This window comes from Typopeltis vanoorti, chromosome 6 (assembly GCF_054136105.1).
Source record: "Typopeltis vanoorti isolate ZY-2024b chromosome 6, IOZ_Tvanoo_1.0, whole genome shotgun sequence".
NCBI classification, from domain to species: Eukaryota; Metazoa; Arthropoda; class Arachnida; order Uropygi; family Thelyphonidae; genus Typopeltis; species Typopeltis vanoorti.
In genome coordinates, this window is record NC_143554.1 from 134,971,591 (window position 1) to 134,991,254 (window position 19,664).

The window sequence follows — 19,664 nt, forward strand, 5'->3', positions numbered from 1 at the left end:
ATTCTCTTTACAAATGAGAAAATTTTTACCATTAAACAGCTCTTCAATGCTGAAAATCTTCTCATTTGTGAAGATGATATCTTTATATCCGTTGTTTGCGTACCACTGGGGAAGTGCTTTTACTTTTATCACTCTCTTTTACCTGCCACATAAGTTGTGGTGTTAGGAAGTCTCCAGTAGAATGATGATAGACTCTCATCCCCAGGTCATCAGTTAGTACACGACTCATTCTCCGTGAAACATTTATCTCTTGCAACATCACTTTATGCGTGTATCATTCTGTATCATTATAATGGTTAATAGTCTAATACACAAACACCCTACTGATTTCGAATGTTTTTTAGTGTGTTGAAAATAACAGGTGTCTGCATTCCAACTGGGAAGTGCTATTACATCTACATGGATCTCATAATCTCCCCACTGCATGTTAACCCATACAGCTATACAACACTCTCTCTCTCTCTACTGATAAACAAATGAATGTTAGTTGCACGCAGTGCCACTAATGGAAGTGGGTTTACACAGTTCTCTGAGCAGTGTGGAGAAGTTGTAACAGTATTTATGGCAAGACTGTATTTTCAAATGAAAGTTTACAAACAGTTAAAAATTAGCATGCATGGATTCATGTGTGCATATTTAAAAGAAAACAAAAGCAAACATACGAAATCAAATATTTTGTGCATGAGCATGAGCCACCTGTGTTAGAAGTTTTCATCTGCTCCAGTCCAGGTTATACAAGAGCAATTCATAGTAAAGATGGTGCAATTCTGTACAGTTTCAGTAACACCTTCCTTATGAGCAATGTGAGTTTTCTGGAAATGTTGCTTGTTTTTGTTAAAATTATATGTCACATAGAATCTTAACATAACTTAGATATCCCCTTAAATTAAAATAATTTTAACATCGCCAAAGTGAAGCCATTTGGCTCTTTATTTCATTAATTTATCTGTGCATCTTTTTGACAACTCGTACTGTAAAGTATTAAAGCTATTATCTCTATAATCTTGGTATTTTTTGGTCTACCTACTCACTGATGAGACCTCAATTAAGGTGGAAACCAGTCTAGGTAGTGACCTATCTCCCTTAATGTAAAACAACATACATCTCCTAGGGGACGAGTTTTACATTAGAGCAAATGCTAAGAATAGCGATCGTAGCTTTATCCACCTTTACAACGAGTTGCCCGGTATTGTACCACCCAGGTGTTTGCTCACGCTTGGGCTCTCCGAACTTTTATAGTTTGCTATATTCGGCATGAAACTCTTTGATTTCTATCTTAGAGTTTTCTTATTCAGCTTTGAAATAATGTGGGATAAAATATCCCCTTAAATTAAAATAACTTAGATAATAAACATAACAGATTAAAAGCACCAAAAAAATCTCAGAAATTATCAAAAATGCCCCCCCCCCCTCTTTCCAAAAAAAAATATATATACATGCACACACACGCACACATACACAAAATCCAACAAAATATCAATTCCTCGTAATAAGAAAAGCATCTCTATTCACTTCACCAATTTCTGAACTCTCAATACTAATATCAGCAATGTGCACCACCACAGACATTCAAACCCAATATGTTATTCATCTCTGAATCACAACTGACATTTTCTACAACATCATCTCACCTCAACTTTTCTCATTACATCCTCCATGATGTCTTACATAAGAACAGTGGGACTTGCACATTTGTCAGGTTTAATATCTCATGCCTGTTGTTGTCAGACTGAGAATCCCTTTGTATGAACCTCTTTGGCTTAAGATCTCTTTACCTCATTTTGTGTTGCTTTGATTTATTGCTTCTACTGTTCTCCTAACTCTGATAATTTCACTAATCTGTATGGCTAATTATCTCTGAAAGTTGATCATATGCAGTCTAATGTCCCAAACAGTGACATAATCTACCTTAATGATTTTAACATCCACAATTCCAACTGGTTTCTCTTCTCCAACTTCACAGACCAAGCTGGAAAGGAAGCTGAACTGTTTGCTACCAGTAATGATCTAGCACAAATTTTTCACCAATCCACCAGAATTCCTGATAATCCTCATCGTTCTCTCAATATCCTGGAGCTTTTCTAAACCAGTTCTCCCTCCAAATATACTATTGATGTTAGATCTCCTTTTGTAAGTCTAACCATAATCTTGTCCCTGTTTCATTTTCTACAGTTTGTTCTTTTCCCCATCAGCCTCATATTCTGTGGCACTATAGTAGTGCCAGTTGAGATGCCTTCTGGGATTTCTATGCCTCCTTTTCAAGGTCTGATTACAGCTTCTGATCCTATCACCTACTCTGATCTAATAACAGAAATTATATTATTCTCATGGAGGTGAATGCTTTTATCCCCCACTCCCCTGAAACCTTTGACTCTTATCCAAACTGTAGTTCTGCAACAATTATGCCAAAGCAGTCCACGTCAAAAACTCCAGCCTCTTACTCAGTTTCTAATCATCTCATAACAACTGACTAAAATCTAAAGCTAACTTTGTAAGAGTCAAATGCACTAAACTTGTCTCTTGTTCAAATGGCAATTAAGCATTTAGGCCCCTTGCCAAAGCTGTAGGATGCAACGTCTGTTCTTGCACATTTCCACCTTTCACATTCCTGATGACATAGTGATAATATTGTAAAAATAATCATAATTAAAATTCTGAATATTTTTACGAATTGTTTATGTTAGTATGTTTATTAGTTTTGTTTTCATAACACGCATTGTCAGCACTTGCGATGTGCCCGTTATGGAAATTGTTTTGTTAAAAGTGATATGTAAAGCAGTTCAAAATTTATGTACTCACCGGATTTGAATAGTTGTGTTACTTTAAACAAATTTATTATGGTTTGAAATATTAAGTTTTGTGTTTTATGAGGACATTCTCTTGTCACTAACGGAGACAACGTGTCAGCCATTATACAATACTTAGTTTCTCGCTTGCCACGGAGTGCGCATGCTCACCGAGAAGTTTGATGAGTAATTGACAGCTGACAAGAAAGCGTTCGGTATCTGGGTAACGGTTGTAAACAAGAGAGCGTTCGAAAGGAATTTAGAACACAGGCCGGCAGACATTTAGGTTCGGAAGGAACTTAAGTTTTTTAAGTGACATTCGGAAGAAAATTAATAGTATATTCCGAAAAAGGAATCATGGAACTATTAAGTTTCAAAGTGGAATAAGTATTGATGAATAAAAGGAAAATATTGCTATATGCGTTTGAAACGGAATATTGGAGGAAACACTAATTGAAAGATTAATAGTAGATTCCGAAAAGTGAATCGTAGAACTGTAAATTTTTTTTATTGGAAGAGTTAAGATTGTCAATAAGCATTTAGTGAATAAAAGAAGAATTTGCTATTTACGTTCTAAAGGAATGTTCGAGAAAACTCTGATTAGGAAGTTTCATCTGTATTAAGGACGCCAGATCTGACTATTATTTCTACTGAAGAAAAGAGAAAGAATTAAGTCGGGAAGAATTAAAGTGTGTTACATAAGTGATGAGAAAGGATCCTGTAAAAATGAAGACTAGAGTCATATATCTTCGAAAAAGGGCCTTGACAGAGAAAGAAACTGGCTATGAACATTTTGTGATTGTGCAAACAAAGTGTTTAGTCTAGTCTTAAGTGTAAGTTTATTTTTAAAAGGCCTTGGATGCAATTAATTTGTTGTTAGTTATGTAAAGTTGTTTGAAGTGTATGTATATATAGTTTTTGTTTTATTAAATGTGTTTATTTTGTATTTTGGTCTTGAGTCAGTGATTATTTGGATTCTGAAATAAAGAGTTAAGATCATTGCACCAATTGGAGTGAACCCTTGTGCATATAATAACATATAGGTACACTCGGAATTAAAAAAAATAATTGTTAGAAACAGAGATCATTCTCTATGGTAGGATTAATATTAAGATAATATATATGAATAATCTCCTCAATATAAAAATCCACCAATTATTAACAATATCTCCTAAAGATGAGGTGTGAACCTCTTAATATCATATTTTACCTCCAACTCTGTGTGGACAACCAAGGCAAGTCTCCTTCTACAAACTATTCACGGTATGCCTTCTCTGAAAGAGGAGACAAAAGCCTATCATCCAACTAATGACCAGTTTCCATCACTTCAATCCTCTCCAAAATAATGGAGAACATTATCAATAGTCAACTTCTTCACTACTTAGAAGCTCACCAGTATGTGTGTTCCACCAATCGAGATTCATTACTGATATCTTGGCCTACATTATCTGCTACTGGATACATGCCATGGAAAGGTTTGGAGAAATGTATGCTGTTATCCTTGACATTTCCTGGGATTTTGATCATGTTTGGCATCAAGGCCTGCTTTGCAAACTGCCTTTATCTGTATAATATTTTTGGTAGTCTGCTGTTGTCCATTCGATGTAAATATTTAGCCATTTTTGTTTATACTGTCTTATGTAGTAATTAATTGGTTTTATTTTCAGGGATTGTAAGATTTCTTCATTTGTTTTGTGGTACCACTTGGTATATCCAGCTGTTTTTCTGAGGAACTTCATTTCTGCTGTTTGAATTCGTTTTTCACCTTTCCTTTTCATGGTCCATGTTTTGCTTCCGTATAGTAGAGTTGGTTTTGACAAGACATTATATAGTCTGATTCTAGTGTGTTTTTGTACCAGGAATGGTTTAAATATATTATTTATTATGGCATTTACTTTGACAAAGTTTGATATTTTAGTTCTATGTCTTTTTCTTCTTCGTATGACAGATCACATCCCAAGTATCTGAAAGTGTTTACTTGTTCTAGTATTTTATTATCTATCACTATTTTACTTCTTATTGGGTTTTCTCCTTTGAATGCTATTATTTTTGTTTTTTCTTTGGATATTGTCATATTATATTGCTTTGAGATATCATTTAATGATTTTAATGATCTTTGTAAGTCATCTTCTGATGTAGCTAATACTATTTGATCATCTGCAAATAGTAGTGTATATCTATCTTCATTTGCAGGGTCATTTGTATACCAAATGGGTTATGCTGTTTCCAGATTGTTAATATTTCATTTATATATATATATATTGAAAAGCAGAGGCGTACCGCTTAATTAGTGATAGACTTGGGCCGTCTATCTCTGATTGGTACCAGTGGAGATTGAACTGCCCACAGTCTCCAAAAGTTAGATAGGGCTAAATGGCCTCGCCTACTCCCGTATACGGGAATAAAAAGGTGTTAGCTGATTTATTTATTTATTTATTTATTTATTTTTTGAAAAGCAGAGGTGAGGAGGTACATCCTTGTCATACTCCTCTTGATATATCTTTCCATTCCGAGGTGTGTTCTAATTTAACTGCTATTTTATTTCCTGTATATATTTCTTGAATAGATTGTAAAAGTTGGTTTGGTATGTTTAAATTGGTTAATATTTTAAGCATTTTTTGTCTACTAATTTTGTCAAAGGCTTTTTCATAATCAATAAAGGCCACGTGTGTTTCTTTTTGAAATTCTCTTCTCTTTTCTATTAATAATTTTAAAGTAAAAATTGGATCTATGCAGGATCGGGCTTTTCGGAAACCATTTTGTTCTTCTAGTAATTTGTTTTCTACAATGCTGCTTAGTTTCTCTTTTAATATTCCTGCATATATTTTATATCCTGTATTCAGCAGGCTAATTCCCCTATAATTATGCAATTGTCTTTATTTCCTTTTTTATAGATTGGGATAACCAGTGCTTTTTTCCAAGAGTTAGGGGTTTTTCCGGACATCCAAACCATATTAAAAAATTTCATAAGTCTTTCATTAAATTTTTCACCTGCATTTTTATATAGTTCTATATTTATATTGTCTTCTACTGGTGTTTTCCTATTTTTCATCTTCTTTATTATATTTTTCAGTTCTAACATTGTGATATTTTCTATTAGGTCATTATAAAATGTCTTATAAAATTTTAATTCATTGTTCTCATCTGTCTGGAGATTTTGGAAATAGGTCGCCCATTTTTCTAAATCTGTTGTTTGTATTTTTATCTTTTCCTTTTCTTTTCCTTTATTTCTTTATTCATGTATTTTATTACTTTATAGGTTTTGGGTTGTGGCTTAAATAAATCCTTTTTTAGTTCTGTTACGAAATTGTTCCATCTTTCTCTATGTTTTTTCCTTACTTCTCGTTTTGCAATTGCACTATTTCTTTTATACTCTATTTCTGCTTCTATTGTTTTGGAATTTAGCCATTTCTGGTAACTGTCCTTTTTGGTTTTTATTATATTTTCTATTTCTTTGTTCCAGTCTCGTAGTCCTCTTTTTCTAATCCATTTGTGCTTTATTCCTAAGGTTTCTGTTGCTGCTTTTGTGAGAATTTGTTTCAAATTTTCCCATTCATCTTCTATGTCACTTGATTGATGTGTGGTTTCTGTTTTTAAGTTTGTGCATTTTTGATATTGTAGTCTAACTTGAGGATCCTGTAATGAAGAAATTTTGTAGCTTGGCTGGTAAGAATTTTCAATTCTATGTGTTTTTTAGCCACTTCGGTTTAAAACGAATTTTTACTGATACCATATAATGATCTTAGTTTAATTCAAAGCCTCGATATGCTCTTACGTCTAAAATTAACTCGGCTAATTTAAAATTTGTGATAACGTAGTCAATTACTGATTTGTATCCTCTGGCTGACCAAGTATATTTATGTATTTCCTTGTGTTTAAACTCTCATATTATTATAAATGACAAAATCGCACAATCTGCGACCATTTTGATTACATGTATCTTCGCCAAATTTACCTATGTTTGTTTTGTATTTTTTGTTTCCTATTCTGGCATTTAAATCTCCTGCTAGCAGTAAATAGTCAGTTTTGTTTGTTTTATCTATGGCATTCTGTAATTCTTTATAAAATATATTACTGTCTTCTTCTTTTCCCTCTTCTGGTGCATATGCACCAATTATTGTTATGTGGCCTCTTAATGTCTTGAGTCTAATTTCTATTAGTCTTTCATTCGAATAGTTATAATATACAATATTGTTCTTTAGGGATTTATGTACCATAATCATTATACCTGCTTTTGCTCTTTCTTCTTTTTTTACCCCATTGTAGATTTGTATATAGTTGTTTGTTTCTTTTGTACCTTTTTGTTTTTTCTTTGTTTCTGTTACTATACATATCTTTATGTTAGCTTGGTTTAGTTGTTTATCAAGTTCTTCTTTGTGTGCAATGCTTCTCGCATTCCATGTTGCAATCTTCATTATGTGTTCCTTTTTCCAATTTCGTTTACCGTTTCCTGGGTTGTGGTCTTTTCCCTGACATTCCGTCCGGCTTTTCTTTGCATGAAACTTGAAAGTATTTTGAATTTCCCCAGGGCTGGTTACTAACCTGTCGCTGGGTAATTCCAGTGGTAGGGCTGCTACCTAACGCCTCTAGACAGGCAGATCTAACAGCATTTACTCTGTTAGGGTGTTAAGGTTATACCGCCCATACTCGGTCGCCAGTGCCTCGTTTGTACTTTTAGAACAGGATGGACCACGGGAAGGTGCGGTTGACATTTGAGTGGGAGAGGCTATGTATTGCGCTTCACCACCCCTTCCACCCCTTCAAAATTACTTAAAAATAAAATATATTCTTCTTGTTTTGTTTCATTGAAAAAATATTGTTTATTATTGATAAAATTATACAGTTTAGTATAATTCAAAATTACTTAAAAATAAAATCTTGTTTATGGAGTAAGCACGATAAGCACTACGAACACACCACTACTCGCGCAAACTGCATATAAACAGTGGAACTGCAAGATGGACAGTGCAGCATTACACTAATAGTTTGCATCTCACTATGACGTGCATATGCTTTCTTGTGTAGCAACATGATACTGTGGTAAACACAGTGCTGCTAGTATCCTTTGCCCTCCTAAGTACTACAAGATGGATTTTTATTATTTTTTATACAAAATAATATAATTGTATAGAATTGTTGATGATAAAATTAAAGCAAATATAATAAATATATTTATATGTTGAGAAAAAGTGGGGGTGCTGCAGTTCCACAGTGCCTATGCATGAGCCGTCCCTGCTCTTAGAGAATACAGAGACAAATGTAAGAAATCTAAACACTATAAAACTAGCTAAACTAAAGTTAAGGGAAGGCTTTGGTAAGATATTTTGGATGGTGTTGAAGAAGCTCAGAAATGGAGGACAGAGTGCTGTAAAAGGAATTAGAGATGATAAAGGTGACATGAAAACTGGAGAAAAAGATATCCTTGAAGTATGGCATAATTACTTCGAAAAATTGTTAAATGAAACAAGCTGTGACAACATATGGGTAAAAACACTGACCAGGCATGCAATCAGGAATACATATCCATACTTGAAGTAAAAAAAGCCTGAAATGCAGAAAGGCAGCTGGAGTAGATGATATTTGACCAGAAATGCTGTAGTATGGAGGTATAAAAGTCTTACAGTGGCCGCACTGCATAGTTCACATGGCCTGGACAGAGGGACGAATTCCAGATGATTGGAGTAGAGCTCTCATAGTACCCATATATAAAAAGGGAAATAAAACTGAATGTGAGAATTACAGAGGTATTTCTCTACTGAGTGTTGCTGGTAAGATTTTTGCCAGTGTACTTGAGAAACCATTGAGAAGGATTGTGGAAGAGAAGCTTGTTGAAGAACAAGCTTCTCTTCATCGTCTGAAGAGAAGGCCAGATAAAGGCTGTCAAGATCAGATTTTCACTTTATGACAAATAGTGGAGAAATCATGGGAATATAACAAAGATCTTTATTTAAGTTTTGTAGATCTGGGAAAAAGCATATGACAAGTTGCCAAGAGAGAAGCTATTCAAAATGCTAATTGAATGGTGTCAGTGCAGCAGTTAGAATTGAAAGAAGTACAGGAAGATGGTTTTATGATAAATAAAGAGGGGATAATGTACATCCTTGTCTGGTGTCAGACAGTGATGTACATTATCCCCTCTGTTATTCATTATCTGTATGGATCACATTATGAAGGAAAGTGGTATTAAACCAGATATCATAACTGGAGATGTTAATCTCAGCTCTTTGCTTTATGTGGATGATGTTATACTTCTAAATAAATCTGGTACAAGTCTGCAAGATTCCCTGACTCAATTCAATAACTGTTATAATAAATATGAGAAGAAGTTCAGCAATAATAAGACAAAGACGATGAAAATAGGCAGAAGCATTGAAAATATCAACTGCATTGTGAATGGAGAACCTATAGAACAAGTAAAACAGTTCAGCTACTTAGGGTTGATTTTTAGTGAAGATGGTAAATTAAATATAAAAATAGAGAACAGAATCAACTAAGCTGGTATGGTAGGAAGTCAACTGAATAAATTTATATGGAATAAAAGAGAAATTAGTCAAAACACTAAATTAGCTGTATACAAGACAGTGTTCAAACCACTTTAACTTGTGGATCTGAGAGCTGGATTAGAAGTAAAATACTTGACCCAAAGACTAGAGACCGCAGATATAAGAGTCCTGAGAAAGATTATTGGCATAAACAGATGGCACCAATGGAAATAACATATTAAAAACGAGGATATTAGGAAAGAACTTGACATTGTTAGCATCCAGAAATATGTTAGCAGAGCTAATCTCGGGTGGTATGGTCACTTAAACAATGGGCGAGGAAAGATTAACAAAACAAGTGTTCTTTGCCAGGTTGACAGGAAAAATACCCAGAGGAAGACCAAGATATAGGTGGATTGATATGGTAAAAAGTGCCTTAGAAGATAGAAATATAAGCTCTGTGATTGATTTGGAGGAAAATTATAGTTAGGAAGTTTGTAATGATGTAAATATATCATGTAGTACTATCATATCAGTAACACTCCAACCGATCATGATGTCCATAGACATCCAGCAAATTCTTATGATTCTGTAACACCTATTGAATAACATGGATAAGTAGCGTAATTTGGACTCACTATTTCATCCATCTTGGCTGGTAGAGAAGCTAAATGGCACTAATGATCTAAGAGGTGAGAAGTATTCTTTGAGAGAGGATGTGAAAGTTTTTGGACAAAGCAGAAATGAAGTCTCCTGCCACTCTATTATAGTGGCGAATTGAAGAGGAGAGTGAGCATTGATAGTAAACGAATCAATACACAAGTTTTGCAGAAGGGATGATCTGGCATTTGTAGAGTTGCCTGTATTTGACAGAAAGGATTTGTATGAAGCTGATGGATTGCAACTAAATGGTTTTGATGTTAGGTGTCTAGAAGAAGTTTTGTTCACTGAGCATGTTGAAGTGCAAATTCAGGAAACTTAAGCAATTAGGGTGGATGCAAGTGAATGAGTGTGTGTGAGGGCACCTATGAGGTGAGTAAGTGTGAGAATGACCGACAAGCACAGAATCTATTCTCTGAAGACAAAATATTGAACAGGATAGTCAATTCAGGAAATAAAGTTGGAGGGCTGGGGCTAAAGGGATGCTGCAGTTTCTATCTACTAATGCCAAATGTAACAGGAGCAAGAGAAAGGAGTTTGGACATTGGTTAGTGCAACCTTGTCAAAAAGTTATAGGCATTAGTGAGACTTGGTTAACTGCAGATGATGTACTTACAGGGATGGAATGTGAAGTGTTTAGTATTTTCAGGTAAGATAGAAAAGATAAGCTGGTGATGGCAGATAAATTGCAGCCTAAAAGATTAGGAGATAATTGGGAGGGTTTTTGAAGCAATTTGGTATGAGATCAAAGCCAGTAAGACAAAATATATGGTTGGTTGCTGCTGTAGGCCAGAGAGTTGTAGAGATGATCTGGAAGACAAATATCAGCAAATTAGTACAATGAGTTCAGATTAAGTAATTATTATGGGGACTTCAATTATGGAAGGAAGAGAGAGATCACATGGCACGAAGGAAATAGAATTTATACAACCGCTAAGAAATAATTTCTTGTGCTGCAGGGGGACTTGAGGTGCAAGTATTTGACTTGGTCATAGGATCAGCAGAGATATTCATAACTAAGATGACCATATGGCCCTTGATTAGAGAAAGTGACCATGTGGTCTTCACTTGGGAGATTGTAAAAAATGAGCAATATTCTGTCAAGAAGGTGTTTCCCTTCTTGACAGAATATTGCTCATGAGGAATTAAAAGGCAGCTGATTATGACAAGCTTAGGAGGAAGCTCAAAGCTGTGCCATGGCATAAAAAACCCTACATGAGAAGAATGTTAGTAGTGTGCATGGGAGATAGTTAAGAGACATCTAGAGAAAGTTATATTAAATTATATACTTAAGGAAAGGAGGGTTAATCAGGTAGGAGTTAGATGGATGAGTAATATCATTAAGCATAAGCTTCAGAAGAAGAAATGGAAGGTATAAGGAGAAAGGTGACCAGCAAATTCATGAACAGTACAAGATTCAGTCAAGAAGGGTGACCAGTATTGGTATCATCATCATCAAATTCCTGATATATATACATATATATATATATATAGAGAGAGAGAGAGAGAGATAGCCTCAGTGGTGTACAGAATAATTATGATAGTACTGCATGAAAAAGTTACACCATTACTAACTTCTGATCAACAATTTTCCTACAAATTAATCTTACTGATCAAGACTTTATCTTATATTTCTATCTTTTAAGACACATTTTGCTGTATCAGTCTGTTCTATATATTGATCTTCCTCTGGTCTTTTTACTTGCCAACCTGGCAAAGAACACTTGTTCTGCTAATCTTTCCTCTCCTATTCTGTTTAAGTGACCATACCACCCGAGATTACCTCTATCATCACATCAGATTCGCATCCAACTGGTTAATCAATGAATTAATCAATCTCTAGCATGAGCAAGTATGCCTTTCTTCCTGGAAACTCAAGTTTTTCATTCTATATTCCTCGAGAAGATTGACCATGGAACTCGCACTGATACATGGTGTTAGGGACTTAGCGATGTTCACATTTTCTTCCACACTCTCCTCCTCAGATGTAGGAAAAGCTGTTTAATCTTTACTTAACTTTTAAAGACTAATGGGCAACCAATCACTGATAGTGTTGTCAGCTATCTGCGAGCTAAGTTTGGTGATTGGTTGCCCATTAGTCTTTAAAAGTTAAGTAAAGATTAAACAGCCTTTCCTATTCCCTTTAGGGAATAAAAAGACATTATCAGATTTATTTGTATTCAAGTTCAGTATTTAAAGTTGATATCCAATTTGAAATCTTTGAGATTCTTTCTGACGCAATATTTAAGCATCTAGAAGTTCTCAAAAAGTTTTGAAATCCATTATTAATGAAGGTTCATTATCAAATTTTTCCTTTTGATGTTTCTGGAGTATGTCATCATTTTTGTTGTTGATCTGGGAAATTTATTGACTACTATTCATATTACTGCTATCAAAGAATTAAATATGTTTTGTATAGAATTTAATTCAGAATCAATGATATGTCACACAGCACCTTCAAAGAATTTCATTATATTCTTCAGAGTTGTTACAGTCATCTATATAAAATCATTCTATGACAAGGAACTATATTTTTACATAGTTATTCAACAATCAAAATTATTACAACCTGAATAAAAAAAATTTAAGAAAAAAACTGAATTGTCGATAAATTTTAAAGAATTTTTGCAGCATTTAATGGTAAGCCAGTTTACTGCTATCGTAAACACTTGTGTACAGTGTGCTTACAGTAAAATAATGAACTGGAAACACATACAATAGAACAAGAGTAAGCCTTCAAAGCTGTTGCTTTCCTAATTGGATGATTGATCAAAGGACACATGAGATGCTACCTTCATTAACAGCAAATTATTAAAATTTCAGAAATTCCAAAAAAAAAAAGATTCCTAAGAATGGTTCATCAAATGCATAACTTGTGGAAGGTCTAGGTTCATCTTTCTTCAAGAATGAAGTGACAGCATGAGTGGGCTCCTTTAAAAATGTGTATATTATGTACATCTGAGTCTGCATAGTTTATCTTTTCATTTCTATATAAATTTCTTTGTAGCAAGCAATTGCAGCTTGCATTGTTTATTCCATGTACTTTGCTAAATCTCTTTATGTTGGGGATCGAACATGGAGTGCCATTTTGGACCCCAACAAACAACCAAATTGCCTTATTAACAGAGGCAAATACCTCTGTTAATAAGGCAATTTGGCAGTAAATTTTTTTATGGGTTCTGCTTCTTTTTCATGTTTGGCTTTTTTTCTCTTCTTTTTTATCTTTCTGTGTTTCTACCTCTAAGATCTTCATTTACGAGTTCTTCTTCCAGTGTCCAACAACTATTCTATATCTTCATTGTCAGTCTCCAACTCTAAATCTTTAGCTAATATATCACCAACCTATTGTAGAGTTTTTGTCAAATCCTGTGAATGTAAGAACACATTTTTAGTAACTTCTAAACACCATTCATACTGCATCTACATTTTTTGTATAGTGCAAGATATTATGTTCCTTTCAAAAGTCTCTGAGGGTTTTCTCTCCTTCAGAGAAATAGCTTCATAAAAACACTTAATGTCTTGACAGCAGCAATAACACCCTGATCCAGAGGTTGTGGGAACAAGGTGTTATTTGGTGAACACATTAAAGGGATGGTCATCATAAGTTGAGGATGGACTGTAATTAAAAAAACTAAAAAACTCCCTCAGGGAAATAGCTTCATAAAAACACTTAATAATGTCTTGACAGTAGCAATAACATCCTGATCCAGAGGTCGTTGGAACGAGGTGTTATTTGGTGAACACATTGAAGGTATGGTCATCATAAATTGAGGATGGACTGTATATATAATAAAATTGTTGTTGTGAGGAAGTTCCCTGTGGTGGTGATTGATGCAGTGAGTGTTGACTGTTTAATTGCACTAGGTGTGGTAATCTGTTATCTAGTATTGCTTGGATCTGGGAAGCCCACAGCCTTTCTTGAGGAATGCTAAATCTTCATTGCTTAGTATATTGTAAGCAATGAAAATGGGCAAAAACATATCAAACTTGTTTGAATACCAGCTCTTTGTTTTACTAATTATGTAATTAGTGCCTTCTTGTTAGTGGTATTGGACTTTCATCCACCAAAACCAGAGAAGGTTGTATTCATTACAGTCATAATTAGAGCGGTTTCGGTATCTTTCCACCACTCTAGCTATCACTTGTACCTTAATTGCTTGCCATCTTGTTTCTTGAGTACTGACATTGTCTGCATGTTTTTCAGGTTGTAATCAACTCTTACAGGAACAGGTCTTTTGCTCCTGTGTCTCTTGTGAAGCTGTGGCCTTAAGAGAGAAGACAGGAAAGATGAAGTGAGTGGTCTGTCCTGAAGGAGATGGGGTGAATAATTATAGATCATATAGGATTTTCCTATTTAATTTTACTTTTAAGGGACTCTCTCCAGTTTTGGGAGACAATTTCCCAAAAGTGGATTCTGGCAACTCAATGGACTGGGCAGTTTTGTCTTTTTTTAATTTGTTTGGTGTTTTTCCTTACTGTTAATGTTTTTGCCTATGTTATATAATTTTATTTTAAGTTATTTTAATTTATTTTTATATATTTAGTTTTTATTTTGATTTTTTATTAATTTTTTTAATCATCATCATCATACGTATCAAGGATTTCGGCCTAGTATGGCCTGTTCCGGCCTTAGAAGTCATCGTTTAAGAGGACGTCCTGGTTTTCTTTTTCCTAATGGCTTGTACTTTAAGGCTTGTTTTTGGTGATCTTTCTGTTTTCATTCTTTGAACGTGTTCCATCCATCTATGTTTATATTTTTTAATTTTTTCAATTATTGGTTCTTGGTTTAATTCTTTCATAATATTTTCGTTTCTTTTGTGATCAAATAGGGTATACTTTGCAGTTTTTCTCATAAACTTCATTTCTGCTGTTGTTAATCTTTGTTTGTCTTTTTGTTTTATTGTCCAGATTTCGCTTCCATACATTAAGACCGGTAGGGCTAATGTATTGTATACTTTTAGCCTGGTTTGATTTTGAACTAGGTTTGGTTTAAATATAGAGTTAATTACTCCTGTTATTTTTAAATATTTTGCAATTTTTATGTTTATATCTTTTTTCATTTTCATAAGTGATCATACATCCTAGGTAGTTAAATGAATTCACCTGTTCTAAGATCTTGTTATCTAATACTATTTTAGTTCTTGCTGGATCTTGTCCTTTAAAGGCCATAGTTTTTGATTTTTCCGTTGATATTATTATTATTATTATTATTATTATTATTATTATTTTGACACCCCCAGGGAGTCCAAAGACTCATCGAGGGAGAGTGTGCCGACAGCATCGAACGATTGGCCCCCTTCCAACTACTAACCGTGCTCAAACTTACTTAACTGAGCCATTAGTAGCAGAGGCTCTACCAATCGACCAACCTTTGCCGGCTAAGATTATCATACCATAATCTTTGGATATCTCATTTAGATTTAAAATAGCTTTCTGTAAGTTATCTTCAGAATTTGTAATTATTATTTGGTCATCTGCAAAGAGGAGAGTGTTTAAGTTAACTGTAGGTGAAAGTTTAATTCCTTGATGTAAATTTTTACTCCATTTTATTATTATTTCATTTAAGTAGATATTAAAAAGAGTTGCTGAGAGGGGACATCCCTGTCGGACCCCTTGGTTTATCTCTCTTGTATATGATAGCTCATGATTTAATCTTATTTGTATTTGATTATTTTCATATATACTTGTGACAGCTTTTAGGATATTATTTGCTATTTGTCTTTCTTTTAATATGTTAAATAATATGTTTCTTTTAACTTTGTCAAATGCTTTTTCAAAGTCAATAAATGCAATATGTGTTTCTAAATTATATTCTCTTCTTTTCTCTATTATTAATTTTAGGCAGAAGGCTGGGTCTATACATGATCGTCCTTTTCTACATCCATTTTGTACCTCTAGAATAAAGTTTTCGGAATATTTCATTAGTTTGTTATTTAAGATTCTGCTGTATATTTTGTAACATGAATTTAGTATACTGATACCTCTATAGTTTTTAGGGTCATCTCTATTACCTTTCTTAAAGATAGGAATCACAATTGCTTTTTTCCATTCTATTGGGGGGATACCAGTTGAGTAAATTTTATTTAAAAATAATAAGAGTCTTCCTTTGAATCTTGTTCCTGCATATTTATATAGTTCTGAACCTAGCTTATTTTTTTAATTATTTATTTAATAATTATTTAATCATTAATTTTGGCTAGCTTTTCTTCTCTGCATCCAGAGAGTTGCTCAGAAGTTGGTTATTTGGGAATTTTGAATAATTATTTTCATTCCCTTACCTCTGCATTAACATTGGTTATTAGGTGTATGTCAGAGGCTTGGGGAAAACACTTCTTTGAAAGTGATAGAGATATTGGTGTGCTTGTTAGCCTGGTTAACATATGCTCTGGTGGCATTATTTAAGAGTATAGTACCATAGGCTTTAAGTAAATAATGAACCTAAGAGGTTGATTAAACCTGAGCATGGGGGCCAGGCTAACATAAAGATCTGTTTAGGATTAAATTATAATCAACTGTAAAAGTGAGAATTTTTGGGGATAACAAAAAATAAAAAATAAAAATTATAATAATAATAGTAAAAAAATAAAATAAATAAAAATAAGTAAAAAAAATGAGGGTTGTTGTGGCCATTTTGTTTACTTTTCTTGGAATTGATCATGGGAGTTTCAGAATGATGCTGCCTTCAGATAGGTAGCATAATGCAAGTGGGGAACTCCATCTTTTCCTGAAAAGATTTGGTCCCAGTTCTGCTAACTGTAGTCTCAGTTAGTTTTTGATTGAGGCTCTTGAACTTCTTTTAATATCCTCTATTGTTTTCTTTTGTTTTTGATATGTTACAGTATTCCTAATTTTCCAAATGTGATATTTAATTTCAATTAGTAGATAGAATAGTTGATTTTTCAAGCTTCCTTTCCCTGGTAGGTCTTGCAGGTATAGTGCTTGTTCCTTCCTGAGTGTGGAGATGTTGAAGGTGCTGCTTACATTAGCCCATATTTGTGTTGCCACTACGCATTCATAGAACAGGTGTTCTTGGGTTTCTTGTAGGGTGCAAAAGGCACAATTTGCAACTTTGAAGTATTCTCCATTTCAGGAGTTTTGCATTTACTGGTAAGATGTTGTGTAACATCCTCCAGTTAAAATTGTGTCTGGATGGGTAGGTGTACTTGAAGTAACAGTGTTTCCATTTTTCCTTTTCTTGGGGGGGGGGTGTTGGAATGTTACTAATTGCCTGTAGTATGTCCTCTTTTTTAATTCTCGAAGGTGCTGTTTGTTCTTCTTTGTGGTGATGATTCTTGCTTGTCTAGATATGGTTCTGTAGTATTCTGATGAAATTTTTGTCTTTTCACCACTGTGGGTTTGGCCTGTGAACATTTTGTACTTTACTCCTAGCCAGTACTGGCACATTTCATGGGAAGGGTGTGTAGTTTGCATAATCTTAATTACCTGCATAATTTTCTCTACTGAAAGCATGTCTGTTATTCTTGGGATGTTGGGTTGGAATGGGCAAAAACATATTATCACCTTAGTTAAATATATAATATCTATTTAAATGTTGATGACTCCATTAACCTCCCCCCCATCCTTTTGATGTTATAAGTAGTAAGTCCTCTGTCCATAATCTCTTATGCATGTTCATAGGCTAGTTTGAAGGAAATTTCCTAAAGCTTAAAAAAAAAGTTTGAAGCATCAGTAATGACAGCACCCTTTGGTTTGAAAAGGCCTGGGTTTGAATCCTATCTCAGATGTGAAGAATCTTTACTTAAAGACCTTTTCAACTCAATGTGTTAATCATACCATATAGGGATAGCAAGCATTTTCATCATACACTACAAAACAACAAAAGACTGAACACAATTTACAAACATAGCAAACTATGTAGAAAGGATAGGTTTCTATGAAGCTAAGCTACTAGGCAGTGAGTCCAATATTTTAAGAGGAAGATGAAATGAGAGAATTTATATACAGGTATCCCTCGATTAATGCAGTTAATTAATCCCTCGATGTGACTACGTTAATCAAATCTAATAATCACTGGTAAAAATTACAATTCGTCCATGATTGATTACTGTATTAATAATTCGTTTTATAGGGTACTATTTTAGGAAAGATAAAAATGAATGCAAAGTAAATGTTTAATAAATACTTGTACCTACATTATTTACTGCAATTTTTTTTTTTATCAAAAGAAGTTATCAAGAATCATTTGAAGTTTTAGTTTTTTTCTTATCGGCATAAATTCTACGATAACAAGCAAAATGACTCTCTAGACCTTGGCAAACAAGCAATAAAACATAAAGGAAAAAACACTGCAAATATAATACATGACGGTACAAATTAAGTGGATAATGAATCCAACATTATTTCATAGCCGAATATAGAAACTACAAGAGTTTCTGAATATATAGAAACTAAAAGTTTCGGCAGATCCTTATGGGCAACTCGTAGTAAAGGTGGAGTAAGCCCCAGATCACTTTCCTTAGTATTTTCCACAATGTAAAGCACATCTCCTAGAGTACATGTATGATAAATAAGCCTTTGGCTCTCTATTTCAGTAATACATGATGGTTTATTTATTTTCAGTTACTATCTAGAAATCATTGAACAAAGAATAAAAAACAACAACAACTAAACCATACTATACTGACATCGGAGGTCACGGTATATCTCTCATATACAATTTACTGTCAAATATCACAAACCTTTACATAACATGTGTTAAACCAAACTGCCAGAATATCACTCATAACATATGAATGCACAGCTATTCACAGCAATATACTGAATTGTGTGAGAATATTTATATTAAATATTTTGCATGTATCTGTCAGATCAGCTGTGAGCTCCACAGGGTTAAAGGCGCTTAATCAACACTCTTGCCGCATATATCAAGGGATTGCCACAATTAATTTCACCGCATTGAGCAAGGGATACCTGTATTAGAACAGTTTGATGTTCTTATCCTTTAATTTTTTTGCTTTAATGTTTTGCAGGTATGTAGGAATATGCTTGAGAAGTGTAGGAAAACCATCTATAATGCAAAGAGTTTTCACCATTATATAACTAAAGTTCATAAGCGAATACTTGAGAAGAAGATACGCGTCGAGGCAATCATAGCCTCTTTACAGCATGAAGAAGAAAGTGCACAAGTACAAGAGGTAATGTACCTTATTAATATTTTAAATTACTTCAAAACTAATGTTGTCCCAGGGCTCTCATAGTTACCATCTATAAACACATTTTGGAAAATTATGGAGACAACCACCATGTTTGAGTAAAACTTTAGTTTAATATAAACCAAAATCTAAAGTTTTTACGTTAAACTAAAGTTTTACTTAAACACGGTAGTTGTCTCCATAATTTTCCAAAATGTATTCGGATCACTGTAAGCCTAAAAGAAAGGATTACCATCTATAAACATTGCTTAATAGGATTACAGGTCTGGTTGGTATGATCATGTACAATTTTCTCATGTTCTCAGCTTGTGAATCTTAAGTATTTAAGATGATTTACTGCTTTGTCCTTACCAACTAGGAAGTCTTAATCTCTGCCTTCTCCACAACTACCATATATTATTGTGCCATATGTACTCGAATATAACTTGCCCTCGCGTATATCTTGCACCCCTAATTTTACTTTACAAAAACAGAAATTAAAAAGTTTCGCATACCTCACACGGGAAAAAAGTAAAAATTTAAGAAATAGATAATGAATGCTTGGAAAGACTGTGCAGGAGCAT

General features: G+C 33.9%; 1 protein-coding gene across 1 annotated transcript in view; it reads left to right on the forward strand.

Annotated features, from left to right (window-relative positions):
• Window positions 1-19,146, forward strand: part of LOC150105963 (DNA-directed RNA polymerase III subunit RPC3-like) — a 136,783-nt gene extending 117,637 nt beyond the window's left edge. The window contains exon 10 of the mRNA XM_090394600.1: window positions 18,919-19,146. Coding sequence (XP_090250726.1) covers window positions 18,919-19,146 — 228 coding nt within the window. The remainder of the gene's footprint in view (window positions 1-18,918) is intronic.
• Window positions 19,147-19,664: the final 518 nt, after the last annotated feature.